Consider the following 15829-nt stretch of genomic DNA (forward strand, 5'->3'; position numbering starts at 1 on the left):
TTATAAGTTTTCTATCAAACCCACTCTATATGTAGAAATCTTATTGATGTAGTATAAAACTATTTTTTTTTTAGGGGAGTATAAAACTATTATGGACAACAAAACTCTTTATGTCTTTTGAAATGATAAAAAAATATTCATTATAAAAAATAAAATTTCTCTTTATATATAATATTAAAATAAAATGATAGATATGGATAAAAATAATTTTATAAAATGTATGAGTAAATTTCATATTTCATTAATAATTTAAAAAATAAAATTAAAAAATAGACTTAAGTATATTTTAAGTCTTCATAAATATATTTCTATTTCTTTGTTTTTTTTATTATTATATCCTTATATTATTTTAGTTTTCTATTTTAGACCTTATTATTAATTTTAGTGTTAACATGCATAACAAATAAATAATATTTATTGAGATAATTAGTGATAAAAAATATTTTAAAATTAAGAAAACTGAATACTTTTTAAGTATTAAATTCAATTAAATAATTCATTTAATATTTTATATGATAGAGGTAGTTATATATAATTAGTATTTTAAGTTGTGTATTTCACAAGTTAAATGTTTATTATATATAACTAAATTTTATAGCAAAAATTATATATATAAATAAATATTATATCTTTATCATAATTATAAATAATATAAGACAAATCATCAAAATTAAGAAATTAATTAATATGATTATTTTTAATTAATTCTTTCATATTCAAATTTTATTTCAAACATGTCATTTACTTTAAGCAACTGTTATATTTAATATTAATGAATGCATAGGAAATAGAGTTAAAAATAAATGAAGGTATTAAAAAATTTAATCCTAAATAAATTTAAAACTAATAATTATTGTTTATATTTAGAAGAAAAAAATTAATTTATTACTTATAATTAAGAATAGAGGTAATATGTTTTAATATATAAATTATATTTATAAATATATATTTTTAAACATGAATTATATTATCAAATTAAAATAAATAATTTATATTATGACACAAGATTATTTTTAATTATTGATAATTTATTTTAAAAATATTAAATTTTAATTCATAAAAAAATATGTTAAATAAGAAATTGAATTAAATAATAAATTAAAAATATCTCTAAAGAAATTCCTATAAAAAATAATTCCTAAAAATAATCTCATGTAAAATAATGACTCGCGTTTCATGGATAGAGATTGATTTATTTTTATAATTTTTAATTTTTAAAATTAAAAAATAATAAATTTTATTAGCTTTGATATTGTTCTTTCTTTTTAATTTATTACATACTTTTAATGTATTTCCTTTGTCTTTGAAATAAAATAATCATTTATCATATACTGAAATAAATAAATTATATTACAATCAACCAAAATTAATGAATCAAATTATAATAATAACATCAAAAGTAATATATTAAAATTAGGGTTAAATATGTATTTAGTTCCTCAAATTTAAGGTAAATTTATTTTTGGTCCCTCAAATTTAAAATTGTTGTTTTTAGTCTATGTAATTTCAAAAAATCTTATTTTAATTCTTATATTCCAATTTTATTAAGAAATTTATCAAATATTATTGCATAAAATCTACTTATTGGTGTCCTTATTAGTGAAAATATTACATTAAATCTGGTTGATATTTATAATTTTCTTAATTAGTCACTTTCAAATATGTTATTGGTGACCTAAGAGACTAAAATAAGATTTTTAAAAATTACAGAGACTAAAAATAACAATTTTAAATTTGAGGGATTAAAAACAAATTTGTCTTAAATTTGAGGGACTAAAAATATATTTAAGCCTTAAAATTATATTATAAACTATTTTGAACTAAATATAATAATAAAATTAATTAGTGAATTAATGGAAGAACAATATTAAAAACAATAAAAGTTGTTGTTCGTAGTATATTAAAAATAAAATAGAATTATGATAAAAAGTTATATATAAGTATATCTTATTTATATAAAATAATTATTGCATTATTTAATTAAGTTACTCTATATAATTACCTTAATTTAATTTTTATTAATTTTTCTTAATTATATTAATTAATATTCTAATTTTTATTAATCATATTAGTACTAAACTATTTAGAATTAATAATGAAAAAACAAAAACTGAACAAATATCAAGTATCTTAATTAATATATATATATATATTGCAATGACTAAAATCAGAAACAGTCATAATTACATGAACATAAATATATTTAAGCCATAAAAAATATATGAAAGACCATTTGCTCTAAAATACAAATATAAAATAAATGTTTTTAAAGAAAAGAGTAATCTGTTAGGTATAAGAGATGAGCTTTTAAAATTCAAATTCATGGTTAATGTAATATATATATATATAATAATCAGCATATAATACTTTTCCAAATACTAATGAAATAAACATTAAACACATTTTTTATTCATATATTGGGTTTTTTTTTCTCGCTTCCCAACATTTTTTTAAAAAAGAAATATCCTTGAAAAAAATAAATTTTTTTTTGTGTATAATTAATTCATTTTTCATTCTTATGCATTGGTTATTTTTATTAAATAATTAATAACTTTTTAAGTTGGATAAACTGTAAATAATAATTACGAAAAAGGAAATCAATAAAACAATCAATTAATTAAAAAAATTAATGAAAATTAATTGATTAAAATAAACAAGTCAAAATTAACTTAATTATTTATTTTACTGTTTATTGCAGGAAAAATTATAAAAAATATATTTTGTTAATAATTTTATTAAATAATTAAAATATAAAGTTAAATTAATCAAACAATCAATTAAATCAAATGATTTAATTGATTGAATAACTTTAAATAATTAATTGTCAGAAAATGTTTTTTTTTTTTTTTGTAGTTTATATATATTTGGTGTCATTTTCAAATCCTCATGCATGATTTGATTACTTTAAAAAGAAATGGTCACAAACAGTTTAATACAAGAATTGAACTCTAACTGAATCCATAAGCAAAGTAAAGAATTGAAATTAAACTGTTTTTTCAAAACTGGATAGACTCTGGTTCAATATTTTGTTTGACGCCAAACAGAGATTGTTCTTCGCACTAAAATAGGCACCTTTCCTCCTTAGTCGGTCCCATAATTTACTATCACGGTTACTGTTTATAACACTCAACTACACTAATTGTTTTTTTTTTAATAAGATTCGATTCACGTTATTTTATATATTAATTATTTTTAAACTAAAATATTTTTAATTAAAATAATTTCTCTACTTTTCTTAATTTTATAAAATACATTAATTTTAAAGAATATGAACTCAAATTAGATAGGAGAAAATAAACATTAATTAAGAGAGTCTAATAGTATAGGATATATACTCTAATTCGTTAAAAGATGAATGAGTATTAATTAAGAAAAAAAAGTAATATATGAATAATTTTAGAAAAAAATTATAAATAAGACAATTTTTTTTGTTATCAACTAAATTAACTATTTTTCTTAATATTAAAGAATTAGGTAATTGAATCTTATATATTGGAACGAAAGTAGTATTTTGTCGTGATAAACATATACAAATTCTGTTTCTATTCATAAGAGCCAACTTAGAATAATTTCTTGTTATTTTATATAAGACCTAATTCATAATGTTTGATGTATTAATTATTTTTAAACTAAAATATCTCTAATTAAATTTTTTTTTTAATTTCATCAAATACATTATTATACATTTTAAATTGCATGCATTAAATAGTTAACAAAGCAAACATAATTAATTATGAGAGAGAATTAGTACAAAACATGCAGTTTAATTGGTTAAGAGATGTGTGAGTATTACTTAAAAAAGAAAAATAATATGAATAGTTTGAAAAAAAATATAAAAATAGGATAATTTTTTTGTTATCAAGATTAACTATTTTTCTAATCTTGATAGATATTTGAATCTTATATATAAAAACAGAGATAATATCTTAAATATAAAAGTTAAAAAAAAAGTCTCAAAATAAGTGTAATATTAACTTTTTAATATAGAATTAATTACTTTTTTCATGTATATCTTTAATAACATTATTTAGAAAAGTATTGTTGTGATACATCATAACACTAAAAAATATTAATACTTGTTATCTTTTTTAATATTTGTATAATAATTTATCATAATATGTTAAAGTTACTTAAAAAATAAGTTATTTTAAGAATACTTCACTTAATAACTCATAATTTATATTAAATTTTAATAATTTAATTATTAAATTAATTTTTTTTTGACAAAATAGATTAAATTAAAAAAAAGATTAAAATATATTTTTAATCTCTATAAAATTAACAAGTTTTCATTCTAGTCTTGTAAAATTTTTCCTTTGTTTTTCATCCTTATAAAATTAAAATTATTATTTTTAGTCTCTATTTTTATATGATCATTTTTTATGTACTTTTTATTTATTGAAAAGTTAAGTAATTATTTTAAGTGTTACTTACAACCATTATGATATCATATTGATATTTAACACCTCTAAAAAAATTTATAGATCCTAAAAATATATTTTATTTATCCACCTTAAAAATATCAAAATTTTCTCATTTTATAATGATTAAAAATAATATTTATAAATTTATAAGGATGAAAAACAAAAAAAAAAATTAAGAGACTAAAATTAAAACCATCAATTTTATAAAGATTAAAAATATATTTAAGTTAATTAAAAAATATTTAATATTTTATTATATATTTAAATTAACGTAAGATATACTTTTACAAATATCCATTTCTCTTTTAATTTTATATTTTCTCTCTCATTCTCTTTTATCTATCCCTTCCGGTCCATCCAAAATGAACTAAAATTACTATTAAAGTCACCCAATCCATTTCGGTTAGTAAAATCCTAAAATAATTTGCAGACAAGGTAGACTATACTTGTTTAAGTATACATTATACCTGAAAATTTTGGATAAATTACTCTAAATAAACGTCACTGATGATAGTAAAGTCTGAAAAATAAGTCTTTTGTTGACTTAAATTTGCAAGGTTTTTGCGCACTTGCATTTGTTCAAGGAATCATTCCAACTCTGAATTAGTTAGGTATAGTTACAAATAATTGTTCAATAATAATGGCTTGCAACATTGATAAAACTATATTCTTTTCATAGAAATTAACTGGAATCGTTCAAACAATAAACCCTAAAAAAGAAATATTATCCTTTAGGAACTGCTTTGAAACTGTCAATGAAAATGAAATTCACATTAATATTATTTGTTTAAGGCGTCAGTAGGCCCACCCTATCATTTTTTTCTGCCAATTTCTTTTGTCTACTTAGAATGCTTTATTTTCTCAAGATGGATGCTTATGACACACGGTGTATTTTTCCATATATTTAAAAGTCTCATATTATTAAAGAATCAAATTCAGAGTAATTTATAAATATCCACTTTTTAACTTAATAAGAGACATTTTCAATGTTAAAATTGACAATACTTAAAATATATTATTAAATTTAATGATATCAGGTTCAGGTGACTTTCGATCAAAATATTTATTAGTATTATAAAATCATATAATCTCTCACAAAAACTTTTGCTCTAACACTGCATGCCAGCCAATAACCAATTGCTGTTTCGTCTTATTTTATTAGTTAAAGCAGCTCATAACTCATAAGTGAAGTCAAATCCAATCTTGTTCACGTTACACGTTTTCCATCTCTCTTCCTTTTTCTTTTCTTTTTGTTTCGTTTGTATCAATTTTGCAATGCCCATAATCCAAAGTTAACCAACATTTGATTCCAATCCTTCTGTTTCCTTGTTCCAACATCTTCCTTTGTATCTTGTTTTGCAAGCAAAACAAGAATTGCCATATTTGTACATGTTTTAGAAAACTTTATCAGCAAATATACTTGACACTTGACAGTACATATCCATAGCAAGTTGAATTTGAATGGGGAAAGGAGGAGGTTGTTTTCCAAGCAAGACGAAGGCACCGATTAAGGATCCAATTAGTGTTGAAAGCTTAGCCCCAAGAAATGATCCAAGTAGCACAAGCCAAGAGGGTCCAGCAGCAGCACCTGAAGCAGTGAAAAAGCTGAAAATTTTCATTGTGTTCTATTCGACTTATGGCCATGTGGAGTCATTGGCAAGGTCCTTGAAGAAAGGGGTAGATTCAGTTGAAGGTGTTGAAGGGGTGTTGTACCGTGTTGTTGAGACACTGCCTAAGGAGGTGTTGCAACAAATGAAGGCACCTGAGAAGGATGATAAGGTGCCTCTCATATCTGCAGACAAGTTGGTGGAGGCTGATGGCTTGCTCTTTGGATTTCCGACAAGGTATGGCAGCATGGCAGCGCAGATGAAGGCGTTTTTCGATTCCACTGGCCACCTGTGGAAAGAACAGAAGCTGGCAGGGGTGCCTGCTGGCTTCTTTGTCAGCACTGGCACTCAGGGTGGAGGTCAAGAAACCACAGCGTAAGAACTAAGAAGCCCTTCATTCATGCATGCATAAATAACAACATTTCTCTTCATTTTGTTTTCTTTAATGCGTGTTCACAAGTTTATCAATGCTTATAAGTTATAGTTGATAGAGTTTAATTAGTGAAGATCTTTTACACCGTGATCTAATTATAGACTGTCATGAATGATAACATTATTGAATCTTATAATAGTTACTTTTGAAAGTTGTATTTGAAGTGATTTCTAATTGAGTGAATGTAAAAATCTTTATACCGGAAGTATATAAAAACTAGAGTACTAATGTCTAATTGATATTTCATTTTTAGAATTTTATGTTTTTTAGTGTATTTGAATACAAGCTTAAAAAAAAACATTTTTAACTTGTATCCAAACATATTATATATCTTGTTAGAACAGGGTTTTGAAGTAGTTATATATATATATATTTTGAGTGAGGACTAGAGAATATGCATATCATATCTTTATGATTAGCCATTTAGTTGATTAGAATAGATTGCTGTAAGAATTTAGTAAACCTTGTTTCAAATACAATATGCGTTGTTGATTAGTGTCAATCAGTGGAACTTAAAAAATTGTTATGTTAATGAATAATTTCAACTCATGGATTGTTTGATCCGGGAACCCTTGGTGGTCTTGTTTTAGCTAGAGTAAACAAATGAATTAGAGGGTAGTGTCAGGGGTGAGGAGTATGTATTTGAAAGACACTTGGAAATAGATGCTGTTAATGAAGTAATATTATTGTTGTTGTTTTGATTGTAACATAATGAGATAATGGTGAGCATCATGATTGGGAGACAGACCTACAATGAGTAACATGGCTTTTATGAGTATTATTGTAGTTGGACAGCAATCACACAGTTAGTCCACCATGGAATGCTCTATGTTCCTATTGGTTATAGCTTCGGTGCTGGAATGTTCGAAATGGACACCCTCAGAGGTGGATCTCCATATGGTGCTGGAGTTTTTGCTGGCGATGGATCAAGGCAAGCAAGTCAAACAGAACTGGCCCTTGCTCAGTATCAAGGAAGTTACATGGCCACAATTGTCAACAAGTTAGGCCACAAAAGCTAGTTTCTCAGTGGTCAAAACCTTATTAAATAAAATAAACTTTATTATAAGTTAACTATGCTTAAGATAAAAGTAAATTCTTGTGAAGTTAATATGAGAAAGCTTTTATAAATTAATTTATGCATAAGTTAATAAATTAACTTATGTATTTTTTTTTTCTCTGGAAAGTGTTTACGAAGAAACGGTCCTTAGTTTTCTAATGTTGTGTTTATTATTTCTACAAGATTAATTATAGCTTGATCATGAAGCTTGTCCTCTCTTTAAAAATATGTACACATTGTAAACTTCATGATCGTGACTCTGTGCTGTGCTGTTTAATACATTATTTATGACTGAGGTATACATCGAGGGGATTCACAAACTATCTGTCTCCCCAGATTAAGTAACATGTCGTAACGAAATTAAAGAAAGTGCTCCAATTGATTCCTTGAAAAATGAAGGAATAGGATGTGACATCAAAATCAATGTTGCGATTGGTATATAGGAATTGCAGGGTTATTGGATTCAAACATAAAACTCGTGTGCTAGTAGCTCATGATTGAGAGGCTCCGTAATTGGTCCTTTTCATGGGCAAGGTCGTTTGTCAAACAGAAGCTGTTAGTCTACATTTCACATTGATCATTTTTTTCTTCTTTTCAAATTACTTTACAACTGCAAACACACGCACTACACCCACATATATTTACGGATTATTTTAATATTATATTTTAACATTATTGCATTGTTATATTAATATTTATCTAATATATACCCATAATGGTTGATGTAATAATTAGACATTTTACACCACTCATGTGGAGATGATTTATTTTACGAAAAATAAATATTCGATTTTTATCATATATAAAAAAAAACTTGTTAAGTGAACAATAGTCACAATATTATGAGATAGATTAATAGTTGACTTAATGGATTAAAGATATTTATAATAGGACAAAAAATTTATCTAACCATTTTTTATAGTAGTATATTTATAATTTGATTTATTATTTTTTAACATGTACATATTATTTAAAATTTAGATTCAAGTATATAAGGATTGATATAATTATGAAAAATTAAATAAACAAAAACGGTTGCCCTTTCCTACACGAGTCAAGCAATTTTATGAGATTGATTTAATTAGGGTAAATGAATTAAGATAAGGAATTGAAAATCCAATTCAGGCCATGTAGTGTAAGATTTTTGTTTAGTACTAACGTGAATTGTAAAATTCACAAAATTAAGAAAAATGGCAAAAGAAAAAAGTAATTAAACCCATTAAAATTGTTTCCAAAAATTTGACTTCCAACATGGGCATTCTGGAGGTGGTTGGGTCCAATTTTGAAACAGTAGAGACCACTCCGAATGGACTCTGCATTGGGCCGCAACGCCCGAAGTCCATAGAGGAAATGGGAAAAGGTGAGAATTTAGATTATGAAGGGTTAAAAAGGTAATTTAGAAAAGATGAGGGTAGAAGAAGAAGAAGAGTTGGCGAAACTCGGTTATTGACTGACTCGCAGTGGAGAGAGGTGTGGCAGTCAGTGTTCCAAAATGTCGAAGCTGATCTTACTCTTCCTTGCCCTCATTCCTCTTCTCTGCTCCTCCTTCTCGCCGGAGACACCCTCAGATCGCCGCGTCCTCGTTTTGCTCGACGACTTCGCCCTCAAATCCTCCCACTCTCTCTTCTTCAACTCCCTCAAATCTCGCGGCTTCGATCTCCACTTCCACCTCGCCGACGACCCCAAAATCGCGCTCCAGAGATACGGCCAGTACCTCTTCGATGCCTTAATTCTCTTCTCCCCCACCATTGAACGTGAGTTTTTCCCATTGCTGTGTGCTTTTCTTTTCCCCCGATAACTATCGAGATCTTCATTTCTGTTGCTGTTTCGTTAATGGGTCTTGGGGATGTCCGGGTTTTGCCTTCTCTGTGTTTCCGAGTTTCCGTTTTTAGGATTAGGGTGTTTTTGATTGGGTGCAGGTTTTGGAGGATCCGTTGACGCGGCTGCAATTCTTGATTTTGTCGATTCGGGTCATGATTTGGTCGTCGCTGCGGATAGCAATGCGTCTGATTTAATTAGGGAAATCGCCACCGAGTGTGGAGTGGACTTTGATGAGGTGCTTGCTATCAATTTGATTTTATTAGCTCAATTGGTTTTTTGTGCATGGTTTTTCTTCTAGTAAGGTTGTAGTTTGCTCAGGTGTTGTTAATTGTATGTTATTTTGGCGCTTTCAAGTCTTACCCTTTGCTTTTTTGTTTAATTTATGATTTAGGATCCTGCTGCATTGGTTGTAGATCATTCTGGATATGCAGTCTCTGCTACCGAAGGGGATCACACGTTGATTGCTAGTGATGATTTTATCAAGTCTGACGTCATATTGGGAAGCAAAAAAATTGAGGCAAGTTAATTTATAATTTGTTAATACTAATAGCTGCATTATGCACAATGAGTGTTTGAGGCATTAACATTTTTTTTCTTCATCATACTGTCTGAGAGCATGAAGTTGTTTATGTTTATTTTCTTTGCCCGTTTTGTCCTTTGTTTAAACGGGGTGAGGCTTTTTCATGTTTCTTGCAAATGCTTCTTGGACACTACAGCACTCTTTTATGATTTTTCTCATTACATGCGACAGGCTCCAGTGCTTTTCCAGGGGATTGGGCATTCACTAAATCCTACCAATAGCCTGGTAATATTTCTTTATCCTATAGTTCACATGTTGTCATTAGCAGTATTGCATTTATAAAAGTGTACGTTAGTTTGGTTATACTCTTTCTTGTGTTTCAATCCAGGTGTTGAAAGTTCTCTCTGCATCTCCTTCAGCCTTTTCTGCTAACCCAAAATCTAAAGTGACAACTCCTCCATCACTCACTGGATCTTCGATCTCATTAGTTTCAGTTATACAGGTATGATATTATTTCATCCTCCTGCTGTGTGCGTGACTTTTAACATGCCCTAGCTCTGGTGCTTTTGAAATTTGCATGCAAGGCTTGATTCTTAAATGATATTTTATTCTTCTCAAAAGTTATCCGAAACCCTTTAGGTTTGGAATAGTATAATTACAGCGGTTATACACAAATATTTTTGTTTATCTCGTGTTTTAAGTATATATTTCCTTTGATCCTTATTATAAGGAACTTGTCACAGAATATCACAAACCAATATAAGAGAGAGAGAGAGAGAGAGAGAGAACACTTATTTCTCAAATCCTCTTCTCATTATTCAACAAGAAGCACATATACTCATAATTTTTAATAGAGGCAAAAAAGGAAAAATAAAATAATATTTTATAAAAATTGTAAAATGCCTTATAAAAAGGACCGTAATTTTTTTCTAAATTGTGCCTTATAATAAGGAGTAGGATACAAATATACCATCACCAGTTTCATAAAACACGTGTGTGATACATTTTTACTGTTCATTGCTTGCTTTTGTGATTTTTGTAGAGTTTGATTATGAACCTATGTAGTAATTCTCTCCTTTTTCTTTTTGGCAGGCAAGAAATAATGCTCGCATATTGATCTCTGGCTCATTGAGCATGTTCAGTAACCGGTATGAAAGGCTCACTTATTGATCAGGGTTTTGTGGTACTCACTAGTATGTAAGCTCTGAAGCTGATTTTTCCATAAACTTGGGTTTTTCTGCAGATTTTTCAGGTCAGGTGTTCAGAAGGCTGGGAGTCCAATCAAGTGAGTAAAGCATTAAGCTTTTTCTTTCTTCTGTTTTCTGTCAGAAAATTTCACTGCTAGAGTAGCTGTCTTCTCTCTTAATATTGCTCTACATCCAACTTACAGTGGCCATGTCTTTTTCCCCCCTAGAATTTGATTTCTTGTGGAATAGGTTCTGCAAAGAAATGCTTGGTGATTTTTTGTTTATTTTTTGAATAACAGACACGAGAAGTCAGGTAATGAGCAGTTCTTGAATGAACTTAGCAAATGGGTTTTCCACGAAAGAGGTCACCTCAAGGTAAGGCAAAAATACTTGAGACAATTTTATTGTCATTTATTTGATATTTGACATCATCAATTATCATTGTTACTGTTAATTAATATGCTTTCTCTTCATGTATTGATTTTAAGGCGGTGAATGTGCAACACCACAAAGTTGGAGAAGCTAATGAACCAGCAATCTATAGGATCAATGATAATTTGGTAATTGAAATACTGTTCCAATGCTGTTTTATATCATGTTTGCTTTAATTGATACAATACCTGATGGGGCTCACTTATCCAATCCCGTTAAAGGAATACTCTGTTGAAGTTTATGAGTGGTCTGGGTCAGCTTGGGAACCTTACGTAGCTGATGATGTTCAAGTGCAATTTTACATGATGAGCCCCTATGTCTTGAAGACTTTATCAACTGATGGAAAGGTGCTTTTGAATTTCCTGTTGGCTTTTTAATTTCTTCTGTAATGAACTCTTGAGCGAAATTCACTGGATTATATTTTCTCTTTCAGGGCCGTTATTTCACATCATTTAAGGTTCCAGATGTCTATGGGGTATTCCAGTTCAAAGTTGAGTATGAAAAACTTGGATATACAAGCTTATCTTTAGCAAAACAGGTAATTTCTGGTTCTCTAATATTTCAACACTTTTGATCATTCTACCCAACGACCCCATTTTCCATATGCCCCTTGTGTTTTAGCTGGGTCACCTTAAAACTTTTATGCATGCGTCCATATATAATATAACAGCTTTTCACACACACCAACATCCGCACCTTTATGAGTTTAAAGTTTCCTCTTTCCAATGACTACCATTTTAAATGTTTACGTTTGTGGTATCTATCTTTGCGTACAGTTTAAGTGGTCATATTTCAGAATTAATTGCCGCTTGCCAGATGAGAGTTTGTTACAAGATCAACTTAAATTCCAATATTTGACAACCTTTAGTTTTGAAATTTCAATACTTCATAATTTATTGAAGTTGTATGCTATAATAAGTTCAATATTGTAAACAGTATTAATGAATAATGTTGGACTTTCCATGTAGATTCCTGTTCGTCCCTTCAGACACAATGAATACGAAAGATTTATACCAGCAGCATACCCCTACTATGGAGCAGCATTTTCAATGGTAAGGATCTCTCCCATTCTCTGTGTATAGTTAATCTACAAACTGGAATATGATCTTGGTTTTTGTCTCTGGATAAACCTGTTTGTGCATGCCAAAAAGTTATAGCTTATGTATTTCTTGTAGATAGGTCACTCCAGCCCACATGCTTCAGGTTGTTTGTGAGAATGTTTTTGTTTACCTTTGACTGTACTTTATCATGGGAAACTCTAAATTTAAGCTTGTGAGCTAACTTTGAGGTTGTTTGCTATTCTTTTGCAACTAATGAATTTCTGACCGATCTTGAAGTCATATATCTTCAAAAAAAACTCTCAAATAGGGTAGAAGGGGGACTATTTTCGTATAATTGATCTGCTTTTAAGAACTATTGAGACGTATATATGGATAGTCATATGTTCTGTTAAGTCACTTAATGGATCTTGAGAATTCTCCTGGGCTTTTAGTTAATATAAACCCTTTTATTGTGGTGCAGATGGCTGGTTTCTTCGTTTTCACCGCAGTTCATCTATACAGCAAGTAGAGATGTAAACATTTGCTTGAAGATACTTTAGTCTGTAGTACGGGGGTTGAACATGTTTTGAGATCAACAATTTTGATTAGGCAATGATATAAACTGATGTTTTCTAATTTATTATAGATGTGTTACTTTTTCCGTTTGTTGCCCCTGCATTTTAACATCATACTATTTTTGTTTTACAGTAAAAGCATCATTACTTAGCATTTTTTGATGCTGGTGATATTTAACTATAACATTGGCCCAAGGGAAATTGCATTTTCACATTCCACGGGTTTGAAATGACATGATCATTGATAATAAAGCAACGTATGTATGCGTGTGTTTATAAACGAATGTGCATGTTCGAAGCTCTGATATCTTCTTTGTACAATCCGAACCAAGAATTGGCGAATAAAACATGCGGCATACACTTGAAAGGATGTCATATAATAGTATATATAAAGTCCCGTGTAGAGAATTTGGTTCGGCTAGTCCTGTTCAAAAAAATATTTTTTAAAAACTTGTTTATAATATTTTTATGATAAATAGTGAAAAGGTATATTTGATTTAACAAGATTTACAAATTACAATAAGTTATTACATCTATATTTTTAATAATTTTCTTATAAAACTAATTTAGTCATTTGTTTTAATTCATAATTTTTTATATCATGATATTTTACATTTTATATTATTCTAATTTGACATTTTTATATTATAAATGTAAAATTGTTGTGGTTAATATATAGTTATATTACAATTTAAATTTATATATTATTTTTAAACTTTTAGATGCATATTAAATATTAAATATATAAATGATGTTTTATTTTAATTTTTAGTATTATAAAATTATGATATTATATTTATGTTATATTTTATATATTAATTATTAGTATTTCATTAATACTGATTTGTCTATAGTCTATGGTTGTAACTATAATATTTATATAAAATATTTATTTATGGTTATAATTATAGTATTAATACAAAATATTTATCAAACTTTTTTTTTGTCAAAATGACCATATACGCACAGATAACATATCTTTTATCATATTTTTTTTGGTATATACACATCTATTTTCATTGATCATTACTTGTCTTTATTGTTGTAACACTTATAAAGTGAGTTCCAAGAAGAGGCCAAAAGTATTCTTCGGTTAAAAATTAGCGCCAGATATATTGTCAAAATAAATGGATAACTGAGATAGATGAAAACGTTGGGTGAAAATTCATTGAAATAGTTTATAGGCGCAAACTAGGTGACATAATTAGAAGCTGATAGTGAAAGAATCATATGCAAGGAGGAAGATATTAGACTTGGGAAGGACGATGGCAATCGAATTTGCACTCAGAGAGTAACAAGAGGGTTGACGGTGTCCATGGTGAGCAAAGATATATAATTTTATTTTATTTTCATAATTAATTCACTTATCAATCATTTCTCTATTATGGAAAATATTTATATTTATATTTCTTAAAACTTATAGTGTTCGTGTTTTAATGTGAATAATTATAGAATGAAGTAAATAATTAAATTAATATTATTTATAAAAAGATTAATATATTTAACAACATATTATAATAGTGGTATATTTTTTATTTTCATTTAATTTTTTTTAGTTGTTTAGTTTGGTGGTCCTCTAATATTTTCTTAATACAATTTAAATTTATTTAGCATCAAATTTACAATATTAACTTAATTATATATTTATTACGTGAATTTTCAAGTTATAATTTTTTAATTAAAATAAAATTATGATAATGTTCGGAGACTAAAAATGACATTGAGTTAAAAATCTAAGAACTAAAGGAAATTGACTTACAGTTTTATAGATTAAAGTAACATTATATTACTATTACAAATATTAAATGATAGTGTTAGAACAATTCTAATGGGAGTTGCTTGTCTCATGAAGCAACTCAAGTTCCGGTTTCTTGTTATTGGAGGACTCTGACGTGACAACATGAATTCCTGATTGAACATATTTGGGAACGTTTCAGAAATAATAATAATGAAAATTAATTTTATATAATGTTTATGTATTTACTATTGCTTTATTTTATTTTTAATATCTACTTATTGTGTATTTTTTCTTGTAATTTATTTTCTTTCATTGTAGTGCAATTATCATTTTTAATAAAAAATTTAAATTTGGTTCATAAATGATTAAAAAAAAATTAAAAGTTGAATTTCTTAAAATTTCTTACCATTGGTGTAAATTTATACTTGAGTTGCTTAATACTGACATAACATACTAGGGATCACATTTTTCATTTTTCAATGCATGAAACAACTCAAATGAATTGCTTCCATTAAAGATGCTCTTATGTATCAATTCACACATGTACCATGTGTCAATTATGTACATGTCACATAACATTATCGTGTCATGCATGAATTTTCATTCAAAAAAATAAAGTTTATTTAATGAAGGAACTCAATTGAATGATGAATTATAATTTTGGAAACTTTTTAAATTTTATTATAATTAAAAACTAAATTGATAGCTACATACAATTTGAAGGACTAATTTTACTATTTACTCACATTATATTTATAATATTATTATTTATTTTAAAATATATATTATAAATTATATCTTAATTTTAAAATTAATTTTATTCCATAACTTAATTGTATATAATGTTAATAAATATAAGTAAATAGAATAATGGTAAAGTTGATCCAATCTCATTTTATATATTTGAAATCTAGTCAAAATTTTGAGTTAAACGGACAAAAGAAAAGCTACTTTTGTTCACCCTCTAATTTTATCTCAACTCTCATTTTAAGATA

General features: G+C 27.2%; 2 protein-coding genes across 2 annotated transcripts; both read left to right on the forward strand.

Annotated features, from left to right (window-relative positions):
• The first annotated feature begins 5590 nt into the window (after positions 1-5590).
• Positions 5591-7822, forward strand: LOC109801181 (putative NAD(P)H dehydrogenase (quinone) FQR1-like 2). The gene is made up of 2 exons (XM_020362189.3): positions 5591-6406; positions 7252-7822. Exons 1-2 carry the CDS (start codon positions 5886-5888, stop codon positions 7481-7483), a joined length of 753 nt encoding a protein of 250 aa, XP_020217778.1. The 5' UTR covers positions 5591-5885; the 3' UTR covers positions 7484-7822.
• Positions 7823-8949: 1127 nt separating this feature from the next.
• Positions 8950-13182, forward strand: DGL1 (dolichyl-diphosphooligosaccharide-protein glycosyltransferase 48kDa subunit family protein). Its single transcript, XM_020362529.3, has 13 exons — positions 8950-9275; positions 9441-9577; positions 9734-9859; positions 10094-10147; positions 10251-10364; positions 10955-11010; positions 11106-11147; positions 11349-11424; positions 11538-11609; positions 11703-11828; positions 11915-12019; positions 12450-12533; positions 13003-13182. Exons 1-13 carry the CDS (start codon positions 9014-9016, stop codon positions 13048-13050), a joined length of 1302 nt encoding a protein of 433 aa, XP_020218118.1. The 5' UTR covers positions 8950-9013; the 3' UTR covers positions 13051-13182.
• Positions 13183-15829: the final 2647 nt, after the last annotated feature.

The sequence above is a fragment of the Cajanus cajan genome, chromosome 8 (genome assembly GCF_000230855.2).
Source record: "Cajanus cajan strain Asha chromosome 8, NIPB_CcT2T_4, whole genome shotgun sequence".
Taxonomy (NCBI): Eukaryota; Viridiplantae; Streptophyta; class Magnoliopsida; order Fabales; family Fabaceae; genus Cajanus; species Cajanus cajan.

Coding starts and splice junctions, on each gene's coding strand:
- LOC109801181 (XM_020362189.3), top strand. CDS start 5,886: ATGGGGAAAGGAGGAGGTTGTTTTCCAAGCAAGACGAAGGCACCGATT. Junction 6,407..7,251: donor GGAGGTCAAGAAACCACAGC/GTAAGAACTAAG, acceptor GTATTATTGTAG/TTGGACAGCAATCACACAGT.
- DGL1 (XM_020362529.3), top strand. CDS start 9,014: ATGTCGAAGCTGATCTTACTCTTCCTTGCCCTCATTCCTCTTCTCTGC. Junction 12,020..12,449: donor GCTTATCTTTAGCAAAACAG/GTAATTTCTGGT, acceptor CTTTCCATGTAG/ATTCCTGTTCGTCCCTTCAG. Junction 12,534..13,002: donor ATGGAGCAGCATTTTCAATG/GTAAGGATCTCT, acceptor ATTGTGGTGCAG/ATGGCTGGTTTCTTCGTTTT.